The sequence below is a fragment of the Anser anser genome (assembly GCF_964211835.1).
Source record: "Anser anser genome assembly, chromosome: 1".
NCBI lineage: Eukaryota > Metazoa > Chordata > Aves > Anseriformes > Anatidae > Anser > Anser anser.
In genome coordinates this window covers 16,225,772-16,246,511 of record NC_139720.1, presented here as the reverse complement: position 1 = coordinate 16,246,511, position 20,740 = coordinate 16,225,772, and the positions used below count along the sequence as shown (strand labels likewise).

Sequence of the window (20,740 nt, the reverse complement as noted above, 5' to 3'; positions counted from 1 at the left end):
GTGCCTTCATTCTTAGTTTTCAGAGCTACGCTCTTGGAACAAAATCCACTGTATGACTTTTATGCCACTCCCTACTTAAAAAAAAAAATAACCCACCAGTGTTGTATCCATAACACCCGATCCACTACGTTCCAAAGCAAACTGCAGAAAATTTCTTCATGTGTATTGTCGACTGTTTCTAATGAACAGAAGTTGCCCTGTTTCCAAACAGAAGGTAGACTGTTCAAGCAGTGACTGCAAGTCCTGGCCTAGTAAATCATAACTGTGCACTAAGGAGAAAATAACCCACCCCACTTAGTACTATCTATTTTTAAATTTGCAAAACAAAGGAACAATATTATGCACCTTCTTCAGTCCTTTTGGTTCAACTGTACATTTTTATATGCCTGAATGTCAAACCCAAACTTATTATTTCCTTCGTGTCTATTTGCAAGGCTGCAAAAACATCCACATTAGCAGCAACAGCATCAAGAATTAGGGACAAATTCTTCCATCCTTCTGCTCCAATGCAGCGGCACCGCGTTCAGCCGCCCTGTGAAGACTTCACCACCTGTCTGCTCTTGGTCAGCTTCGGATGATGCTTTAGAAGAAAGCCTCTGAAGTCAGTTGAAAGGCAGCGATTCAGGGAGCTATGCTAGAAATGCAGTAGGTAACATTTTTCCACGCTGAGTCATGCTCTGAATTGATCGCTCAGTACAACGCTGGATGCTCTTTTGTTGCAAGCAAGCATTTCAGGCAAATGGGAACTGACAGTCCCCAAACTTTTTAATCTTCATTTTCCACTCCCCAGCCCCCCAGAAGCTATTTGGGAGTCTCTTGGTACTGATTCTAACACCACCGCCCATGAAGTTTCAAACAGGTGCAAAACTTAGCAGAACAAAAGATTATGGTCTGTAGTTAGCCCACTGCACACTGATTTTGGATGAGGGGAGGAACTTTACCTGAAAGCAGGTTTCCACACACAAATTCACATCCCAATGCCAGGGGGCAGACGGCTCTGCTGCAGCAACATTGGCACCAGGGGACGTGCTGCCCCTACTTCACATCCTCAGCCCCTCACCCTCTCTGCAGGAAGTCATGCTGAAGGACTTTCCAGACACTATGTACACTTCGCACAAACACCTATGGCACGTACTCAGCTTTTTGTTAAAACAGTTCTGTCAGAAAATGGGGAATTTTATTAAAAGTGAAAAGTTGTATTTGAGTGTGGATACTGCAGAGAAAATAACTTTCCAGCTGATCAACCAGAAACTTTAAAACATTTTTAATTTTCATATGTTGTTAAATACATGAAATTGACTATTTCAACTTTTTATTGGGTTGATTTGGGCTGAAGCTTCTACAGTAGGCAAACAACTGGAGTCCCTGTGGCTGCCTCCACATCGCCTAAGGTGGCAATGCCCACTGCCAGCAGGGAAGAACACGCTCCATGTCAAGCTGGAGAAACATATTCCAGAATGGCTTAAGTCAAAGCAAATAATTACTTCGTTTGGAAACTGACTGACGCTTATCACCTGAGTGAAGTTAAAAAATGTGATGCTTTGGTATTACACCTACCAGTTCTCCACTAAGTTAAAACTATGCAAGTAACCCCTTGACTGCAATATCCCACTTAACAGTTGAGCTAGCACTAGAGATTTTAACGTAACAACATGACAGCACGTGCTCTTCTATCTCACCAGGAAAGTATGGTCCAGTTTCACACTCCTGACTTTGGAGAACATCAAACAGAAGAGGCTGCTTGGTCTTCTAGCAGAGAGCTGGGCAGGCCTTGCTGGCTAGGCTGAGCAAATTCAGTGTGGAAATTATTGTGGGAACTCAGTCACTGGCCTGGTTTAATTGCTACTAGCACACAAACCTTGCTGCGCTAGCAAGCCTACAGTTTGAAATAACCACTAATAAAAGGAATAGCGGTAATACCATTTCAGCAAAGTTTTAGCTTCGAGATAGAACATGTTCATGTTCAGTGCACCCAGGTACTGCATCACGAGGTGAACTGACAGGTTCACAAGCCAGCTATGTTGTTAACACTGTGAATAGGATCTAAAAAGAAGTAGGTAGGTACTTCTCTGCTACTTGTTCTGCTATAAACAACTTACATCTGCGCTGGCCCAGCAGTGAGGCTAAGTATTTTCTGCTTCACGTTCCAGCCGCAGGCTTAATTTTTCATTAAGGCTCAGCTCAGCTTACAACTCCAACCAGAACTATTAACGCAAGGGCACTTTGAAAACACTGGCCATCGCACGGTTGCTCTCTCACAGACTAAAGGCAATTCTCTCCGTTGTGCACTGCATGCAGGGGAGGCCCTGCCCAGGGCTCTGGAACAATCCTGCCCCTCCGTGCACAGCCGCAGCCTGGCCGCGGCTCTGCCCACCTCCCGCAGCTCCGGCACACACAAAGCAGCAACACCTGATCCCGGGAGCCCTCCTGCCTGCTCAGTGCTCAGCTGCGGCTCCTTGGGGACAGAAAGAAACGTCTGTCCAGACAAGCCTCTTCGGGGTCAAAACGCATCTCTTTGTCCTGAGTGAATTCAATCAGCTCCGCTTGGCACACAGTACTTCAACGTCGTACGCTTCCCAGCTGCTCTCAGAAACCATGGATGCAAATCACCTGCAGTCCGTCCACAGAACAGTTTGTAGCTGCCGCATGCACTGCAGGTAGAATAGGTGCTTTCAAAACAAGCATTTTTATAAAAACTGTTACAAGTCACCTCAGAAATTTAAGCCGTCAGTTACTGTCTCCTTTGCAGCACATCAAGACCAGAGGACCAACCAAGATGGCTGTGGTCCCGACCACAGAGCTTGTGACCAAATGTCTCGTTCCACACAGGTGATCGTCCCCCTGTACTTGGTCTGGTGAGGCCACACCTTGAGTACTGTGCTCAGTTTTGGGCCCCTCACTACAAGAAGGACATCGAGGCCCTGGAGCATGTCCAGAGCAGGGCTACAAAGCTGGTGAGGGGTCTGGAGCACAAGTCCTGTGAGGAGCGGCTGAGGGCACTGGGGTTGTCCAGTCTGGAGAAGAGGAGAAGAGGGGGAGACCTTATTGCTCTCTACAACTACCTGAAAAGAAGGTGTGGGGAGCTGGGGGTCGGCCTCTTCTCACAGGTAACCAGTGACAGGACTAGAGGGAATGGCCTCAAGTTGTGCCAGGGGAGGTTCAGGCTGGAAATGAGGAGACATTTCTTCTCAGAAAGAGCAGTCAGGCACTGGGACGGGTTGCCCAGGGAGGTGGTGGCGTCACCGTCCCTGGGGGTGTTCAAGGAGAGGTTGGACGCGGTGCTTAGGGACAGGGTTTAGTGGGTGACATTGGTGGTAGGGGGTGGTTGGACCAGGTGATCTTGGAGGGCTTTTCCAACCTTAAGGATTCTGTGATTCCTCCTCTGAACCCTTAACACGAGACAAGATAAGAGCTCCTTTAGCTTAAATGGGGCATAAAACAGCTCAGTGCAGAAAGGGAGATGCTACAACAAAGAATTTTGCTGGGACGACTATACACGTTCACAAGAAACAAGGCAGTAATGGCATACTGGCAGCACATACAGGCCTGGGAGAGTCCCATGTTAGGGCCTGTGCTTTCGTAAAGGTGCACACACAGAGTTAGAGCTGATCCGGACTTTTTCCTCACCAGCCCAAAGAAGCCCAAACACTCGATGTTACAGCAAGCTCCAAACATTGCAGCACTGATGGCAATGAATCAGCCAAGTGCCTCCCACACCTATACACAACATGATTTCCACTCAGGGGATGAGCTCGGCCTTCCACCACATCCTAACCTCCGCCGCCTCCACCGTGAGGCTCAAAAAAAGAATACAAATCTCAGAGGCATAACAAAGGCCCGGTGTTTTGGCCAACTGTTTCCATTTAAAATAATCTCCTTTAGCAGCATCAAGAAAGTTTGATAGATGGGGAGAACAGGCAGAAAGCTGTTTATTCCAACATATATTTTGACGCGACAGGTACCTAGAGAAAAAAGCGGAATATTTAGGCAACATTTCTTAAGCTAATTCATATTCTAGACAGATTGCCCAGCAGTATTAATCAAGGGCCTAACAAAGCATTAGCAGATCAATGCTATTTGTTTTCTTCTGGAATTTGCAGATCTCTGAAATAGGTGGTTATAACTCTCGCATGACAGGCTACTTTTACAATTTCAGTGTCAAAGCTGAAGATAAAAATATCTGTCCTGTTTTAACTTTCAATATTTTGTTAAGTCATACTATTCAAGAAAATATTGTTTGGTCCAACTGACCACTACTGAATCTTAAATGTTAAAGCAAGGCACGGCAATGGCAATGAAGGTTCTTTCAGTTATCAAAAAAAAAAACACCTCTAAAATCTCGTTTTTAAAAAAATGAAGCAGTTCAGCAGATGGAACCACCTTAAGATCCTCCCCGAAGTTTGCTTTCTCCCTGGTTTCACCTATAGACTTTGCTTGCCCATGCCTTATCGCTTGACTTCTGTTTACACAGAAATACAAAACGCTGTCATCAGATGAAGCGCAACTGCAATGCGGCCCTTATATAAGCCTCATCACATGAATAATTAGCAAGGCCCATGGAGAACTACAAATAGGTTATTTCTCAACCATACTTACTGGAGTTAACCATTGCTAGGCCTCTGAATTAAGAGCCAGCGGCCCAAGGAGGAGAGCAAAACAAGTTGAAACTAAATGAGCCAGAGATTCAGAGCAGGGAGCAGGATTATCTGGAGCTAAGGAAATGAAAGGAGAGGATTTCCCTGCCGTGAAGTTTGAGGTCAGGACTGGTTACACCTCACAAACAAGCATGCCTCTAACTACACGCATAATTGGATTCTCAATCAAATCCCGCTGTCAGGCGTTACACAACACGTCAGATAATCTTATCAGAGTTCATGGATCAAAAATGTACACAATCCTGCGTGTTTTCTCTATACCACCCATCACCACGGTCGTAACCTGGGGTACCACAGCCACTTACTCTCAGCTCGTACCCTGCGTTTCCTAGCAGCTGATTCAAAGCAGAGCATTTGGGTTGTTGGCTCCCAGGCTACGGCAGCACTGGGAGATTGTTGACTCCCCTCGACAGCAGCAGAGGGGCCTTGCCAAGGCAGCAGAAACACAGCAACACCGATTCAGCAGCTGGAAGATGGTACGGCAGTGACACTCCACCTCGAACCTGCTGCCACAGCAGGAACAACCAGCAACACTTGCTAGAGCCACGTTTAAATGAAAAAAAGGATCAAGAGAGAACCTGACATTTACAGTCCCTTGTCACCTACCTTAGTTAACAATTTAAAACAAAAAAAAACTAGACCAGGGCTCGTAAACAAATGAGGAAAAACCTGACCCAAAAAAGAAATTGATTTTCTTTTCTGCGGAAAAAACTTAAAACCAACAAACGATTTCCTTGTGCAATCTGGAGCTCTCCTGCGATTTTTGCGTCAGCCCCCAGCATACTGAACTGAAGAAGCCCAGTATGTAATGGCACATAATTGAGGATATCCGGAAAGATCTGTGGATTAAAAGAAAGGAACAAAGCTCTGGCTGTGTCTTTTTTGAACTTTTTAGACGCAACAATAAAACTGAAAAATCCCTGGTGCTGCACTGTCTTGTTATTGCTACCTAGCTGGAGGGGATGAGAGGGAGAGCTCTGAGGGTCCATTTCCTTTGGGAACAAAACGTTTCAGCTATTTACAGATTAATTGAAGACATCCCCTACATTTGTGCTGCAATTGGACACAACTCAAAGAGACATTCATACCAAATAAATCCTCAGGAGATGAGCTTATTGATATCCCACCACCAGAGGTGACCCTATAAATAGGGACAGGTGTCCAAAGCCCTATAACTTAGTCCTGTACTGAAAGAAAAAAAAACAAACAAACAACACTAAAACAAGTTACACAGATTATTTAAGCAGTGCCAGCTTTGGAAGAGAGACGGCCAGTGACCTCGAACTGAGCGTTTGCTCATGCTGGCACACAGAACTGGGGACGCTGGTGTATGGAGAGCGACTCTTTGCTCAGTCAGATAACAACAGGACAAGGGGGAATGGTTTTAAACTAAAAGAGTGGAGATTTAGATTAGAGGTTCGGAGGAAATTCTTTACTCAGAGGGTGGTGAGGCACTGGCACAGATTGCCCAGAGAGGTCATGGATGCCCCATCCCTGGAAGTGTTTAAGACCAGGATAAACAGGGCTTTGGGCAGCCTGGTCTGGTGGGAGGTGTCCCTGCCCCTGGCAGGGGGCTGGAACTGCGTGAGCTTTGAGGTCCCTTCCAACCCGAGCCATCCTGTGATTCTACGATATAGGTCACATATGGCACTGCCCAGCCAAACAGCTCATACACCCAGACAATTCCCAGTACTGGCAACAACTGTAGCACTTCTCTCTCCCAGAGAGAAAATAAAGCCCTTGAACACAAAAGCTCTTTCAGCTATTTCTCCCAGCAGCACATTATAAGTTATACATCAAGTATCACTTTACATCGACCAACACCAGTGCTCACATGCTAATAAATCCATCAGTGTGTGTTTTTGCCCACCAGTTTTTCTTCTGGTGCTTTCCACATCTACATCTAAGATCTCCAGAGACAGAGCCTTCAGCCTCAGAGGACAACCAGATAAGGAAAATAAATTTTTATAATCCAATTGATATTTTGTACTAAAAGTAAAGTGACTCTGAGAGAAAATGTCTCACAATGAGTTGAATGAATTAATACCTGAAACCCTGGGTTACAATACCTTAAATTCATGCCTTAAACTGACTGGCTCTGAGGGGTGGCATTCAAAACCACTTTGGAGGATCTGACATCAGAAGCTAGAGACAGATCTTGCCAAAATTGGAGACAATAAAGCAGCAAATACAGCATTAACTGTCAATGAAGAACCAAGCCCAAACCCTATATCCCACAGCAAACATTAAGAGTGACTAAAGGAAAGCCAAGTGTACAAGTTTTGTATACGAAATACAGCTATTATCTTTAAACCACTTATGCATTAGTAAATTAAATTCAAATTACAGCACTGTTGCCTATTTTGAACAGAAAGTGGGTTAACAGTCAGGATCCCAGAGTTCATTTCTATTATCGGAATGGAAAAACACCCCAATGCCAATTGATGCAGCTTTGGGGCAGAGGGCAGGCCCTCTCACACACATGGCTGTGCTGCAGTGACCATCCCCTCTCTGCTGCGGGGGCACACAGGAGAGCTGCTTTCACAAAAGGATGTCGAGCCGTACATCACCAGCATTCTGCCCCACCTGACAGTCCTTGGTTGGACACACGGCCTTCCCAAAAACACTTTAAGCTAAAAGAGGAAATAGGCAAGTATGAATTACAGAGTACACATGAAAAATAAAAATTAAAAGAGTCTTCTGGCTAGACCACGTCAAATTTCCTCGACATATCTGATAAAGCTGGTTAGTCAGTAGCATTTCCTAGTGGCAGCCTGAGAAATCCAAAGCAGTAGGTGTTGTCCAGGAAAGATGCAGATGTCGGGAGCTTCAAAGGACTTTCCCCGGTCCCCCAGTACACGCCTCTGTTTCAAACAGACTGAACTTCAACCAGACAACTCAGACACGGATACTAGGCAGGCATCCAACAACACAAACCAAAGTGAATGTTACTTTGCCCAATGCTCGGCAGTCATTATGGGAGCACACAAATACAGAGGAGAAGAGGAAAAAAAAAAAAACACTCTTGAAAATTTAAAAATCCATTTCTCCAAGGACAGGACAAAAATGGATAATGCACAAATTATAACTAATTTCCTAAGAGTCATGAGAAACTGTTCCAAGATATGTAACCAACGCTTTGTTTGTATTCACAAGATCATCACATGCTTCATGTGATAAAGCAATGACTACTGCTTGCGTTTCTTTCCGACTTACAGAATATATATTGAACAAACCAAAACTGAAAGAATGAAACCTGAATTGTCACGGGCAGGACAGGGAAACAATTACTCTATGAGATTGTTAAGGAAAGCAAGAACATCTATAAAGCAACTAAACATTAAGCAGTGCTGGAGGTTAATTGTTCTTGTTAGTCAGCTTGGCCAAAAGCATAAATGAGCTTAAACTGTGGCAAAGGTGACTGCCAAGTATTCCCACAGAGAGGAGAGGGAAGCAGATCGTTACCCTTCACTGAATCACATTCCAAAGGCCTCCACAGCAGCAACATCACACCTATCGTGAAGCAGCCTTCAAGACCAGGGGGTGGCAGGGAATAGACTTCAGAACAAGAAGAATCTATTAACCATGCAAACCGAAACAAAAGCCTCAACTACTTCATGCTGCGGATGCTTACAACACATTACCTCCCAACAGCAGCCTTATCATCACCACCACTGCACGCCCGTCAGTCTGCCAAGGCCCTGCTATGTCCTTCATACTCAGAACCCATCTGGAGAAGAGGCTGGGGTCCCTTTGCTGAAGCCCTCCCCCATATCTCACCCTTTTCAAGACTATACACATGGAGTTCTTCAATATCTTGCTGGCTTTTAGCTGTTGCCTGTTCTCTTCCAATACCTGAGAAGATGACCAAGACGACCAAGCCAAGCTCCTTACTGAGGCTAGGAGAACAAGAGACAGTAGTCATAAACTAAAGCAAGAGACTTCCCAGGGTGGCGTAAGGAAAATGTTTTCCCCATGAGGACAGCCATGTATTGGCTTCCCAGAGAGACCGAGGACTCTCCACTCTTGAAGGTTTTTCCAAGACCGAATAACTCGATAGAGCCCTGAGCAACATGGCCTGAATTTAGTTTTGACCCTGCTTTGGGTGGAAGGTTGGTTCGGATGACCTCCGGAGTTCCCTCCATACTTGAATTAGTCTAAGCTTACCCTTCCAAATTTCCAAAGCTTTATTGTTAACGTGGACATTGTCATACCTCTGTAAGCATATTGTGGCCTCTGAACGGGATCATTCAGCTGCTGAATGCAGGCCTTGGCACTGAACATGCAGCTCCATGGAATTACAGGCAACTGAGATGGAAAAGACCTGGAAGGTCAGAGGGTTTATTCACCCACTCTACCTTTCTGTACCAATATCAGCTATGTCCAAAGCGTTCCTGGCAGACAGAAGTTTGAGCTGGTTTTAGAAGTCTCTCCTATGGGCAATTTCACAGCCCCACAAACTGCTCCAGGACATCCATCCTTACAACAGTAAACAGTTCTCTTCCTATCTTTTCCTTTTCTTAGGGTAAGTCAAGACTATTAACATTTATCCATTTCACCTGGAACATGAAGAACAATTTATTCCCTTTTACTTCGCGTTTGGCTTCAGGTATTTTTTTTTTTTTTTTGCAGTCTTCACTTCCCATCTCTCACATTACGGAACTGGTCCTGTTCCCTAGATGCCCAGTCATCTCCCTTCTCTCCTGAATTGCCTCTAAACACAATTAATTAGTCTGCATTTGTCTCGAACAGTGGCACCCTAAACTGAACACTGGACATCAGCCAACACATTATCAGTACATTATCAAGGTATAAATTACTTCATGCCTTGCATAAAAACTCCATTTTCTCTATATACTATTTTTTTTTTGCCACAATGTTTGTTTCATGATCAATTTTTATGCATTATTTATAATCGCTTGAATTCTTGCCTATAACAACAGCAGAGAGCTCACTTGCCCTTTACGTTCAGTCAACTAGTATCCAAGATATAGGCTAACACCACTTTCCGTAAGTCTCCTCTTCCTCCCCCAAAATGTCTTGGTGTTCACCAGTCACAAGAGTTTAAAATCAACCCCTGCTTTTGGGGCTGAAAGTACCGAACAGAGCACTTTCATCTAAACCTCTCAACTGTAGAATGTTTCTTCCTCTTCTGGGCCTAGCAAGGCTTTATTCGTTGACACGTAAAGAACGATTAAGAGCCCATCTGTTCCCCCAAAGGCTTTGGGGAAAACAGATGAAGCAGACCTACACAGCCAAGACAGCAGGTTGACTAGATGACCAGCCAATGTAGGTCACTTCAGGGGCCACGAGCAGGAAAAGAATCAGCCTGAAGCTTTTGGGAGGACAAAACAAAACAAAAAAAAAAAGAGGACAATTAAGTGTCAGTGTAACTAAACATCAAATAACTTACCTGACAATACCAGTTCAGTCCTACCTCTGATCTGATTTTTAGAGCTCACTGAACACCAGCCAGAACACTTTTTGCTGAACTCAAAGTTCTGCTAATGAAGATCACAAGGTCAGTTTCATTGTTCCTGAGTGACGAGCTGGCTGATTAGATCAGAAGTGTAAATCACACTTTTAGTTACTTAAGTTAAACAGGTGGCCTTCTCTCTGACTTACTACTTCTTCAAACTATAAAAAGAGTAACCCTTCTCTTTTCTCTCATGCCTCGAAAAAAATATATATTCAGATATTTATTCCACCTTAACCGTGTGTGAAAATATTTCATGGTCTTTCATGTGTTTCAAACAATTTGCTTATAAAACACATTAACCTTTCTTAAATGTACCAATCATTCACTCTTATGATATAATTGTAACTAGAAAAAGAAAATAGGGGAACAATCAATCCCGCCTAGTCTCCAAAGTAACGTGTATAGATAAGACTTTAAAGAACAAACAAAACGAAAAAAAATCCACGTTTATCAACATTGCTAACAAGTTACATAGTTCAGTATAATGTCATGACTGACATTAATACTCTGCAGCTATACAGCTTTCCAGGTTTAAATGCCGCATTACCTTTGGTGTTTCAGTTGTCTTCTGTTTAAGACTGCTATCATGGATAGAAATAAAAGGAAAAAAATAGTGAATGAAAATGACAAAGAAGAAATACACAGGTTGTTGGCTTCTGTCCCAACAAAGACAATAACCAAGTGGTTGGTCATTGACCCAAGACACGGCAGACCTTTGTTCAAAAACTCTGTATTAGATTAGTCTAGACAAACTAGACTAAGAAGAATGTTTGAACAAAATCTTCCTTTATCAAAAGAAACTAGGGCAGAAAAGATAGAGTCAGACTTTGAGATGTCTAATGAGAGAGGAACATTTCCTGTCCGGTCCTATTAGCTATATCCTTCTGCATGTTCAGCTCTGCTAGCTGAACCAGCATGCTACAGCCCTTTAACTCTTACCCACCTCAAGAATCATGCTTTATTGATGTTCTTAAAGGATCGATTATGCTGAAAATAAATGAAAGGGGAGTGAGGGGGAGATCGGTGTCCTTCTAGCTACCGTACACAAGAGAAAGCATTGCAGGAAACCTGGAGGACTTGAAGAATGGAGAATCTGCATTAAATGTAAAACATCCTCCCAAAGAGCTAAGTATTTATTGACCAACTGAACTACGTAGCATTCCTGTAGCAGTACAAACACAAGAACCAGCAGTGAGAAAGAAAAGTTATCTAGACAACAAATGCTTGAATCCATTCTTAAAACCAACAGTTGGAAAGCGCTCTTCAGCTTGAATGCACACGAATTACTGTGTGTGAGGAACAATAATATCAGAAGCTTTTACTAAGGTTGTGTTGCTGCCAAGGCTTATGTTTGGAGGCTACACATGGCTAAGGGGACATGGCGTGGATGTAAGCACTCCAAACCCCTATCACCCACCCCAATTACACAAACTCCGCAGGTGAGCACTTCAGACCAGTCCCTGCAGCATATGGAAAGATTTTTACTCTGTGACCTATAAAAACAACTGGTTTTAATCACACATTACAAGAAATGCACCAGTTCAAAGAAATTACTCTTTTCAGGACCAACATGAACAACTTCAAGGAAGGAAAAGTTTCACAAATATGTCCCTTCACGGATTTTTCCAAGGCAATGCATGTGGTTCACAGTTTAAAAACACCCACTGAACAGGCCTTCTCCACACATCAAAGCCACCAGGCCACCGACCTGCAAACCCTTTCACTGCTCTCCATTTGCATCTTGTTGCTATGGCAAATGCATCAAACAAGAGAACTGGTTGGAAAAATAAGGCTGCGTTTCTGCCTTTAGTCACACAGGAGCAGACGTTTCTTTCAGCAAAGTTTCACCAGGGAAAACTGGCAATAAACACAGAGGACTACAAAAAAGGAGGAAGAACAGGAAGAAAATGAACAAGATTTAAAACATTTTGAGAGTAGAGGGGAAAGAGGACACAAGGAAAAGGCACAGCTCATGTAGTTACTCTTGCTGGACTCGTTCAGATGGTGTTTGATTTCTAATTAAACTTTCTTGTTCTCCAGTTCAAACAATACTTTTAACTTCTTGCGAGTATTTTACATGAGAATTAAATTAGCATAAGAAAAAAAACCTGTGCCCCAGCAGCCCCAGATATGACAGAATACTGAATCTTTTCCTTAAGCAGATAAAAAGGCACCTCAAATGGCTTTAATTCCCCAGCAGCAGTCAGGTAACGTAAGAGGAAAGCAAGAATTCCAGCAGCCATCTCAGGCAGGGCAGCAAGGGCAACCTGTAAAACACTTAAAGCAAATAAAGGGAAAGCAGAGGGAGGGAGCGAGGCTGCCTCCATCCCAAGCACAAGGGTCATTCACCTACTGTAGAAGAATTTGCAGAAGTCACACAGAAAAAAGGAAAATGCGAAGCCTTCAGGAGCTCAGTAATAAAGGAACGTCTGAGCCGACAACCTAAACCCAAACTCTCCAAAGAGTGTAGCAAAGGAAATACCACCAAATGGAAATGGGAGTTTAATTCGCTTAGAAAATCCAAAGTCTTCTACAAACTTTACGAAATGCCAAGTTAAAAACACAATTCACCCACAAGTATGGACAGACTGATACCACTCATTGCCTTTTTCTTCCCCCCCCCCTTTTTTTTTAATTCAAGATACATTCATCTTTTGGCATGGAAATTGTAACATCAAGGAAAATGTCTGACTAGGTTTTTTTTCCCCTCCATGAGAGGATGAGTTTGTGTTTACATCACGGGTGGTGGAAAGGCAAGTTTATTTCCTAGAAAGCAAGATCACAGATTTCAGCCTGCCCCAAGCAACATCAGTTACGGTTGATCGAGTCAGATATGATGAAACCTGAATTAATTCAGCAGCAGATGGTGCTGTGGGTTTTTTTCAGCTGAAATGCAAAACATATGGATGGAGTGGCATAAAGTTTCACTGAAGGACAAGGGAATGTTTGTTTAAGTCACGGTACAAAGGGAAACATCAAAACTTACAAAAGATATGAAACATGAGCTTTCCAAAAACAAAATCTCCTTTGTAGCTTTCCATTAACAGACTCCCTTTCCAAAAGAAGTATTTCCCAACACCTGACATGACTCAAAAAATTACTATTTGATACTGTTCAACATTTTTTTTTGTCTTTGGCAGGGAATACTTGCATACTGCTAGACTGAACTTCATTAATACTCAACTTTCCAAGACATTTTGCCCCAAAACTTTCAAACCTTCACATAATTACAGCTGGATGATAATAGTTGTCTAATAAAAGGAAATCTTTGGCTCATTTTTAGGAGCCAATTCACAGTACTGTAATGTATTGCTGTTGCTTATCTACTTACAGACTGATTTATACAGCGTGAGAACGCTTAGCGCTGTATGGGAAGCACAAACGAGAGCCTCTGCCCGCCAGAGCTTACGATGTATATACCACAGCACACACGGCCACTCGTCTGACATTTCAGGATCTATTCGTGGCAGGAAGCTTAGACACAACACTAAGTGTTTGCAGAACAGCAGCCTAAGAAAGAAAATTAATTTCAACAGCCGAAGGGCGTCAAAGCACAGCTACCAAAAAAAAAAAAAAAAGCCAGGTTCCCTCCACTCAGCTGCTTATTTTCTGGTGTGCAATAGCTGGGTCTGTCACAGAGGAAAAAAAAAAAACTTTGGTGCAATCAGAAAAAAGTGCTGAGAAGGGGAATGCAAAAGGTGAAAAGGTAGACAAACAGTAGATGGGGTGAAAAAAACACAGAAACAAGCAAAGGAGGAAAAAAACGCAGAAGAGAGCCAACTGGTCACGTAGTTCAAGAACTAGGGCCAGGGTAGGAACAAATCCAGTGTTTCCATAACAAATCTATGCCTCGGAAGGCTAAGGTTACACGGCTTGAACGCAGCCCGTTTGCCTTATCAAAAGTTAACAGTGCGTCCTGATTTCATGCCACAAACAGCCTGATTGGTTGCTAAATTTATGCTCCCAAATTGTATTAGTAATCAGCAGGCCTTTCTAGAGTGCCCCATCTCCCCTCTTGGAATGCCAGAAATAGAAGTTTTTAATTCTTGAGCTACAATTACTACTTCCCCTGTTATTTAAGAAGTTTCCTGATAGAGGCGGTACATTTTGCGCACATCATTTCCATGCTTGGCAAACACCAAGACTTCAGGGAAGCGAAGCTGTGTTACGAAGTGTTGCAGACACCCAGGGCGGGTACAATAAGGGCACTTTTAAGATATTTCGGGGAAGAGCTGGCGGCCAGATCCCCCGGCTACTTTGCACAGGTGAGGAAGAGGGGAGCAGTTCTCCCCCTCTTGGCACGAGGGATGGAACACAGGAGAGATGCTGATCGCAGCAGCACTCTTGTTATCTTGCCAAAGCAGGGAAGAAGGCACATCTTTCACCATGACAGCACACCCAACGCCAGAGCCCCATTTCCTTTAGCTTCACCAACCATCAATTCATGTCCTTTTATTGTCCGCTCCACCCGAGGTGTCACCCAGCCACGTGTCAATAGCCATTTTACTTGACCGGTGGTCAGCTTCCCGAGTGATTCATCTTTTCACATAACTCTTCGTTATTTCTTCTTTTTTTTTTTTTCCCCCATTTAGCATCTGACAAGGCAGCGTTACAAATCAACACTGAAGCTTATCATCTGTGTGTCTGGGACGTTCAATGACTCACAGTGAATCAAGCTCGTCCTTCTTCGGAGAACCAGAAGACAGATGTTTACTACAGCGTTGACGTCTTCTGCATAACAGGATCCACGTAACAGACATCTTTCCATGCTCCATCAGAGAGAAGTCCTCCAAGCAAGCCTCCTGGTGACTTCCATCCACACGTTATTATTCTTCAGCAGTTCCCTTGTCTAGCCTGCATCCAAAAGTGCAAAGGACCTAAGCCCAACTTTCTGGTCTGCTTAGACCAGCACTGGTAGGATGCTGGAACTGTACCACTGCAAGCTACAAGGAGCGAGGGCAGGCACTGCTACCTCTGCTCCTGGAGCTATTTCAAGCCCTGCGACCCCAGCCAAGCCCCGGACAGCTCGCACCATGACCCTGTGTGCAGCACGGACACAAACTGCTGGCTAGTGAGATCCTCAATGTTACGTGAGACCTTCACCTGCCCAGGAAACCTGTACGCTATACCTTGGCTGCAGACACCACTAACATGGCAAGACGCAGAAATTTGGAACTATAACTGACATCCTTTCATGGACTTGGTTCCAGAAACATCTGCCCGACATTTCCACCATTTCATAGCCTCCTCAGCAAAATCATCACACGCTGAAGAGACTTTCTGAAAAGCAAGACGGTAATTTCAGGTTTGCCAAGAGGATAGCTTTTCACATTTAAAAGAAAAAACAGCCACCTGATTAGGTAACTATCACAGGGGCTCTCTAATTTCATCTGAAAGCAGACACTACGCACAGTCAGACAGAGGAATGCAAAGAGCCAGGCTCTTTGTTGAAGTAGCAGACCATCATCAAAATCTGAGTCCACAAGTCTTTCAGAGGCGGCTGACAATGAAGAAAGAATTTTTTTTTCTTAATTGGGGAATTTTACATTAGTTACTGGATTATATGGCAAACTATTTTCAGCTATCATGCTTCACTAAACCGGAGTATTTAGTTCATCGCTCACAAACCCATTATTACACTGAAGAAAATGGAGAGCAATTAGCATACAAAATGATAGCTTAAAGGTGGTGTTAATTGGAAAGAAATATTTTTAATGGTGTTGTATACAATTAAGTGAGATAACCATGTTCTGGGAAAAAAAAAACAATTTGCTAAACCATTTCAGTAATGTCTGTTCTTCAGCTGATGTTTCAAGTTTAAGCAAATTCAGTGCTGCAGCGGGTTCAGTGCAATACGCCTTTGAAATACCTCGGTTCAGCCACTACCACGTGGGTAGCAACCTAAAAGCTGGTCCTCCTGTTGAGCAAGCCATGTTCAGAAAACATACATATCAGAACAAAGACTAAATCATCGCAACAGTGGAGATCATCACTCCACTTAATTAAGCTCAAGTTCCCCAAAAGAACTGAAGAAGGAGAAGAAAACAGAATCCAGTTTTCATAGCGCGCTGTACAGCAATGCGCTGATGCAACTGGTCTTGCAACTCATGGTGTGTTATAGGACCTCACAAAATACACAACCAGAAACAGCAGAAAACAATCTAAACAGAGTCACTGGTGGGGAAAGAGTAATTGTGCACGCTTTTGTTCATGATTTCTAAGCAGAGAAGGAGAAATCTTGTACATGAATAGTTAATCTTCCAGAGGAAGAAAGCAGACAGGAGGAAAGATGTAATCCCTCATTACCAGTGAACTATACTCAGATATAAGGTGTTAGTTATACAAAGGTATTACAGAAATGTGCCTTGTAACGTCTGGGATTTGTTTTAAGAGCTACAGTGAACTATTTTAATCCAGCTGAGTGATGTTAATTCACTTTTACAAATTTTTTGCCAGATACTATTTCTAATCTATTCATCGCACATCTACAGCCATAAACCTATTTGCACCAGTAGCTTTTATTTAATTCCTAGTTACAACAACCCTTTGTATTTTAAATGAACTTCTACATCACTATTTTTTTTGGCTCGGGAGATATTTAATATTTTCTTCAAATGACAGAGCAGTCTGCTAACCTGTAACACGCCCTATTTTTAGAATCACACCTATCTCATATTTTCCCTTTTGAAAACACAGCCTAATTACACTCTGGAATAATACCTCCCTGTATTTTTGTGAAAAAGGGCTTCAACAGACACCACTCACAAAAGCATCTCTCCACACAGACAACGCTACCACAAGCAGACTTTAATGAACAACTGCAGCATAAGCCCCATGTTAGCGTGCAGGGGCAGCGTTTCTCTGTTCACCCAAAGTGCTATTGAACTGTTGCCCCCACAAGCACGTACCCACAACAGCATTCAGCAGCATCGCCTATTCCTACGGCCTTCATCCAAAAAAAAAGATCCATGCCCTCTGTTTGCCTGCACAACCCCTATTTATCTAATAAGGTGAAATGGAAGCAGTAAAGACCAACTGGTAGGGACAGACCTTCCCCTACAGCCTGTTTTCTTGTGGCACAATACTCCAGACGCATCAGCATATAATATAAATATCAAATATTCCAAATATCAGCATATAATACAAAGAATCTTCTTTAAAGGAAAAAAAGACGTCATCATTCAGCATTGCAACCAAAACCCAAATATTGACGTTTTATATATGGGTGCATGCGTGGGTATATTTCCTCTTATGTTTGAATTATGTAAAGGCATCTTGAAAGCGAAGACATCCGTGGGCTAATCTGGAAGTTCTTCAAACAATGAAATAATATCTTCCCATAGAAAACCGAGAAGAGCCAAGAGTTCACTGATGAACACCAGATTTTTATCTCCGATAAAAGAGCAATTTGAATTAGCTGATGTTTCAAAATGATTTAAGCTCCACTCCCACTACGGCTTCTACATAGAGTTATTCATGTGTAGTGTGAGCAGCCTCACGGAAACCCATCCATGCAATTTTAGGTACAAGGTTTATGGGTGGGAGAAGAAAAACCCTTTATCATCCTAGGCTGCTCTGGCAGAGCTTCGCGATGCAAACGGCTGGAGCCGAGGGGCTGCCTTTCCCCGATGAGTAAGCGTTTGCAGCGTGTGGCCGCGGTTAGCCCCGATATTTTTAGGGTTTTGCAGCTCTTCCCCCCCTATACACACACACCCCGCTTCTTACCTGACCGCCACCCGCACCGAGCTCTCGTCCTGGCCTGCCGACATCGTGCCGGGCGGGCCGGGAGAGCGGCCCCGCCGCGCCGGGGAGGGTCCCCTGGCGACGGAGAAGGACGAGGAGGAGGAGGAAGAGGAGAAGGACGAAGAAGAGGAGGAGGAGAAGGCGGAGGCAGCGGCTCCCCCCCCCTCACCTCCTCCACCTCCCCTCTCCAGCCATTTTGGGTGCCCGAGTCGCTAGGTGGCGGCGCTCCTCCCCTCACACACACACCCCGCTCCGGCCCTGGGCGGGGAGAGCCGTCAGCCCGCCCGCCGGCCTGTCAGTCAGTCAGTCCGTCAGTCAGTCAGTCAGTCTGTCCGCCTGTCCGTCTGTCCATCTGTCTGTCAGTCACCCCACAGGCCGAGGTCTGGCCCGCTGTCCTCTTCCCCTACCGAAACGCGCGGTTTGCAGTTGGAAACCCTGTGGGCGGCTGACAGGAATTTCTGATGCCAGTGGTACCCCCTGCCAGGAGACAAGCCCGGTTGTTTTGCCCAAAACAACCCGCATTCCTAAGGGAGGCTTTCTGTCAGAATAAGCCCTTTTTTTTTTTTTTTTAAATTGTACTGGTATGCTAAAAGCCTTGTGCTTCAGGTTGTTTGGTAGCAAATACTGCTCGCTGCCAGGCCCTGGCCTCTCTCAGAGGTGGGCAGGTGAGGTCTGACCGTCAGACAGGGCTTCTGGCCATCCACGTCTCTTCCACAAGCAAGCCCCCCTCAGGAGAAGAAATCCACTGTGTCATCATTACTCTGCATGTTTCTCCTCCTCGCTCGCTCACCCTCTTCTATTCTCCTTGATTCACTTAAGGATTGGAGCGTTTCCAGAAAGCGGCTGGCCTGGAGATTGCTGTACAAAATGGTGGTCTCCTGTGCTCTTCTGAATCACGTAGCACCGCCATACACAGCTCCGATGTCGATGGAAAACAGGGCGGTTTAAGCTCCGCAGCATATCACTGAGGTGTGCTGACATAACATTTACTGGAAGGGCAGAAAAATGGAGGCGCAGGTAGTTCAGGCTGCAGCCGCCTCAGGAACCTGGTACACACAGAATAAAACCTAATTTTCCCTGGGTTTCCAGCCATATTCTCTATTTTATGCCACAGGCAAAATGCTTTGCTTCTATTTTTTTTTCACAATATTTTATAGATAATAGATAAAGTTCTCACAGATTAATTGTGTTAGCATTCGTGCAAAATAGCTTCAAAATGAAAGTGATAGAAAGCTCATAGTTCAGGGCGTTTCCACCTAGTGGGACCTAAACACTCCTGACGGTGTTGTGCATTTACCTTTATTATACTGAGCTACTTAACAATAGCTCCGTGGTGAGTGGCCTCCTATAGCATATCATATATCATAATTTATTTACATCAGATTTACCACTCAAGCTAAAAATAAAGCTTAAGCAAACATGGAAAACACAAAGGTTATTATGTTTTTGCTGTAATAGCTTTAGTAAAGTGGATACTTTCTTATCTAAATGTATCCAATACTTCTTTCCGGTTGACACAGCTACAGTGCTAATGTAACAAACACATTAAAGCCGAATTTGTACTTGTACATCACTCTGCATGTGTTCCACGCAGCATCTTTAGCTGGGTAGGCCCCAGCAGAGCAAAGCCTTATCAACCTCACCCTGAGCATGCGTACAAGCCTGCAGGTCCGCGCCTCCAGCTCTCCACAGCATGAGCCGTGCTAAATGCCCAGCCAGCAGCTGCAGGAGCTGTCTGTGACATTCCCGGCTGCTCAGACCCAGGATCACACTCTAGAACTTGCCAGGGCCATTTCTTTTCTATCTCTCCTGAACCCTTAGACATTTCTCTCAGCCTGATCACATTCAGCCCTCTCTCTTGTGCTTTGAAGATGAATTTAGCAAAGTCAGTCTGGCAGAACTCCTCCTGAGCTTAATATCACTCATACAGCTGGGTCAGTATTTACATCTCAATCATAAAAGATTTACCTTTATGACAAAGATTTTTTATCTGCATTGGGATTAAACAGAAAGTCAGAAGTATGGGTGTAAAAACTAGTTTGGGTGGTAAAACTGTTCTCTTGTCATTTATGGTTATTTTGGTCTTATAATATCCTGTTAACCTTTTCTATCCTAAAGATTTCAGTCCAATGAGAGACTCCTCTGAAAATAATAAAACAAGTTACATTTAGCTTCTTGACATTTCACGTAAATTTCCTGTTCTGTGACCATTCAGATGTAAACCAGGAAAAAGACATAGGTCCTATTTCCTTAATGACAGATTTTTCCCTGTATTCCCTGTTTTGAGAAAATAACAGTCCTTTTATTTAAATGAACTGTTTTATTTTGGGTTTTCCCTATTCCTTTAATATAAGCAAGTATTCTGCTATACTGTTAGGTTGGTTGGCTCAGGAAACTTAAATCACTTCTGCTTTTCCTTTCTTATAATGTGGTTGACCTGTGCTCTCCAGCATCATATTCACCTCGTTGGAGGATTAGCTTGAATAAATAAGGGCACAATCACTCCCTCCCTTTCATCGTCTATACTGCCAACGACTTGTTTATCTTTAATAAAGCTATATTGTAACTCTTACAGACTTGTGAAACCTCACAGCTGAAGAATGAGCTGGGAGGGTGCCCTCTCCTCATGCTCCTCAACATGCCTACAGGCAGGACCCGCAGCAGAGCGCCGCTGTGGACTCCCAGGCACAGGCACCAGGCACGGCTGGTCACCCCCGGTCAGCTGCAGAGGCTCCCAGAGAGGGGACAAACTGTAAAACTGGGGAGTAGCCAGGGACTTTATGGCTCTGATCCCTGCTCAGCGCGTTGAGGAGGACTTCTAGGAGCATCGTGCCTTGGCAGCAGTCCCATGTCACGGCTGGTA

General features: G+C 44.0%; 1 protein-coding gene across 12 annotated transcripts in view; it reads right to left on the bottom strand.

Moving 5' to 3' along the window:
• The window catches only part of KIF21A (kinesin family member 21A), a 91,327-nt gene extending 73,196 nt beyond the window's left edge, over positions 1-18,131 (bottom strand). For all 12 annotated transcript variants that reach the window (XM_083820022.1, XM_083820030.1, XM_083820033.1 and 9 more), the window contains exon 1: positions 17,860-18,131. In XM_083820022.1, the coding sequence (XP_083676148.1) occupies positions 17,860-17,903 (44 nt within the window). In that variant the 5' untranslated portion in view covers positions 17,904-18,131. The remainder of the gene's footprint in view (positions 1-17,859) is intronic.
• Between the last annotated feature and the right edge of the window lie 2,609 nt (positions 18,132-20,740).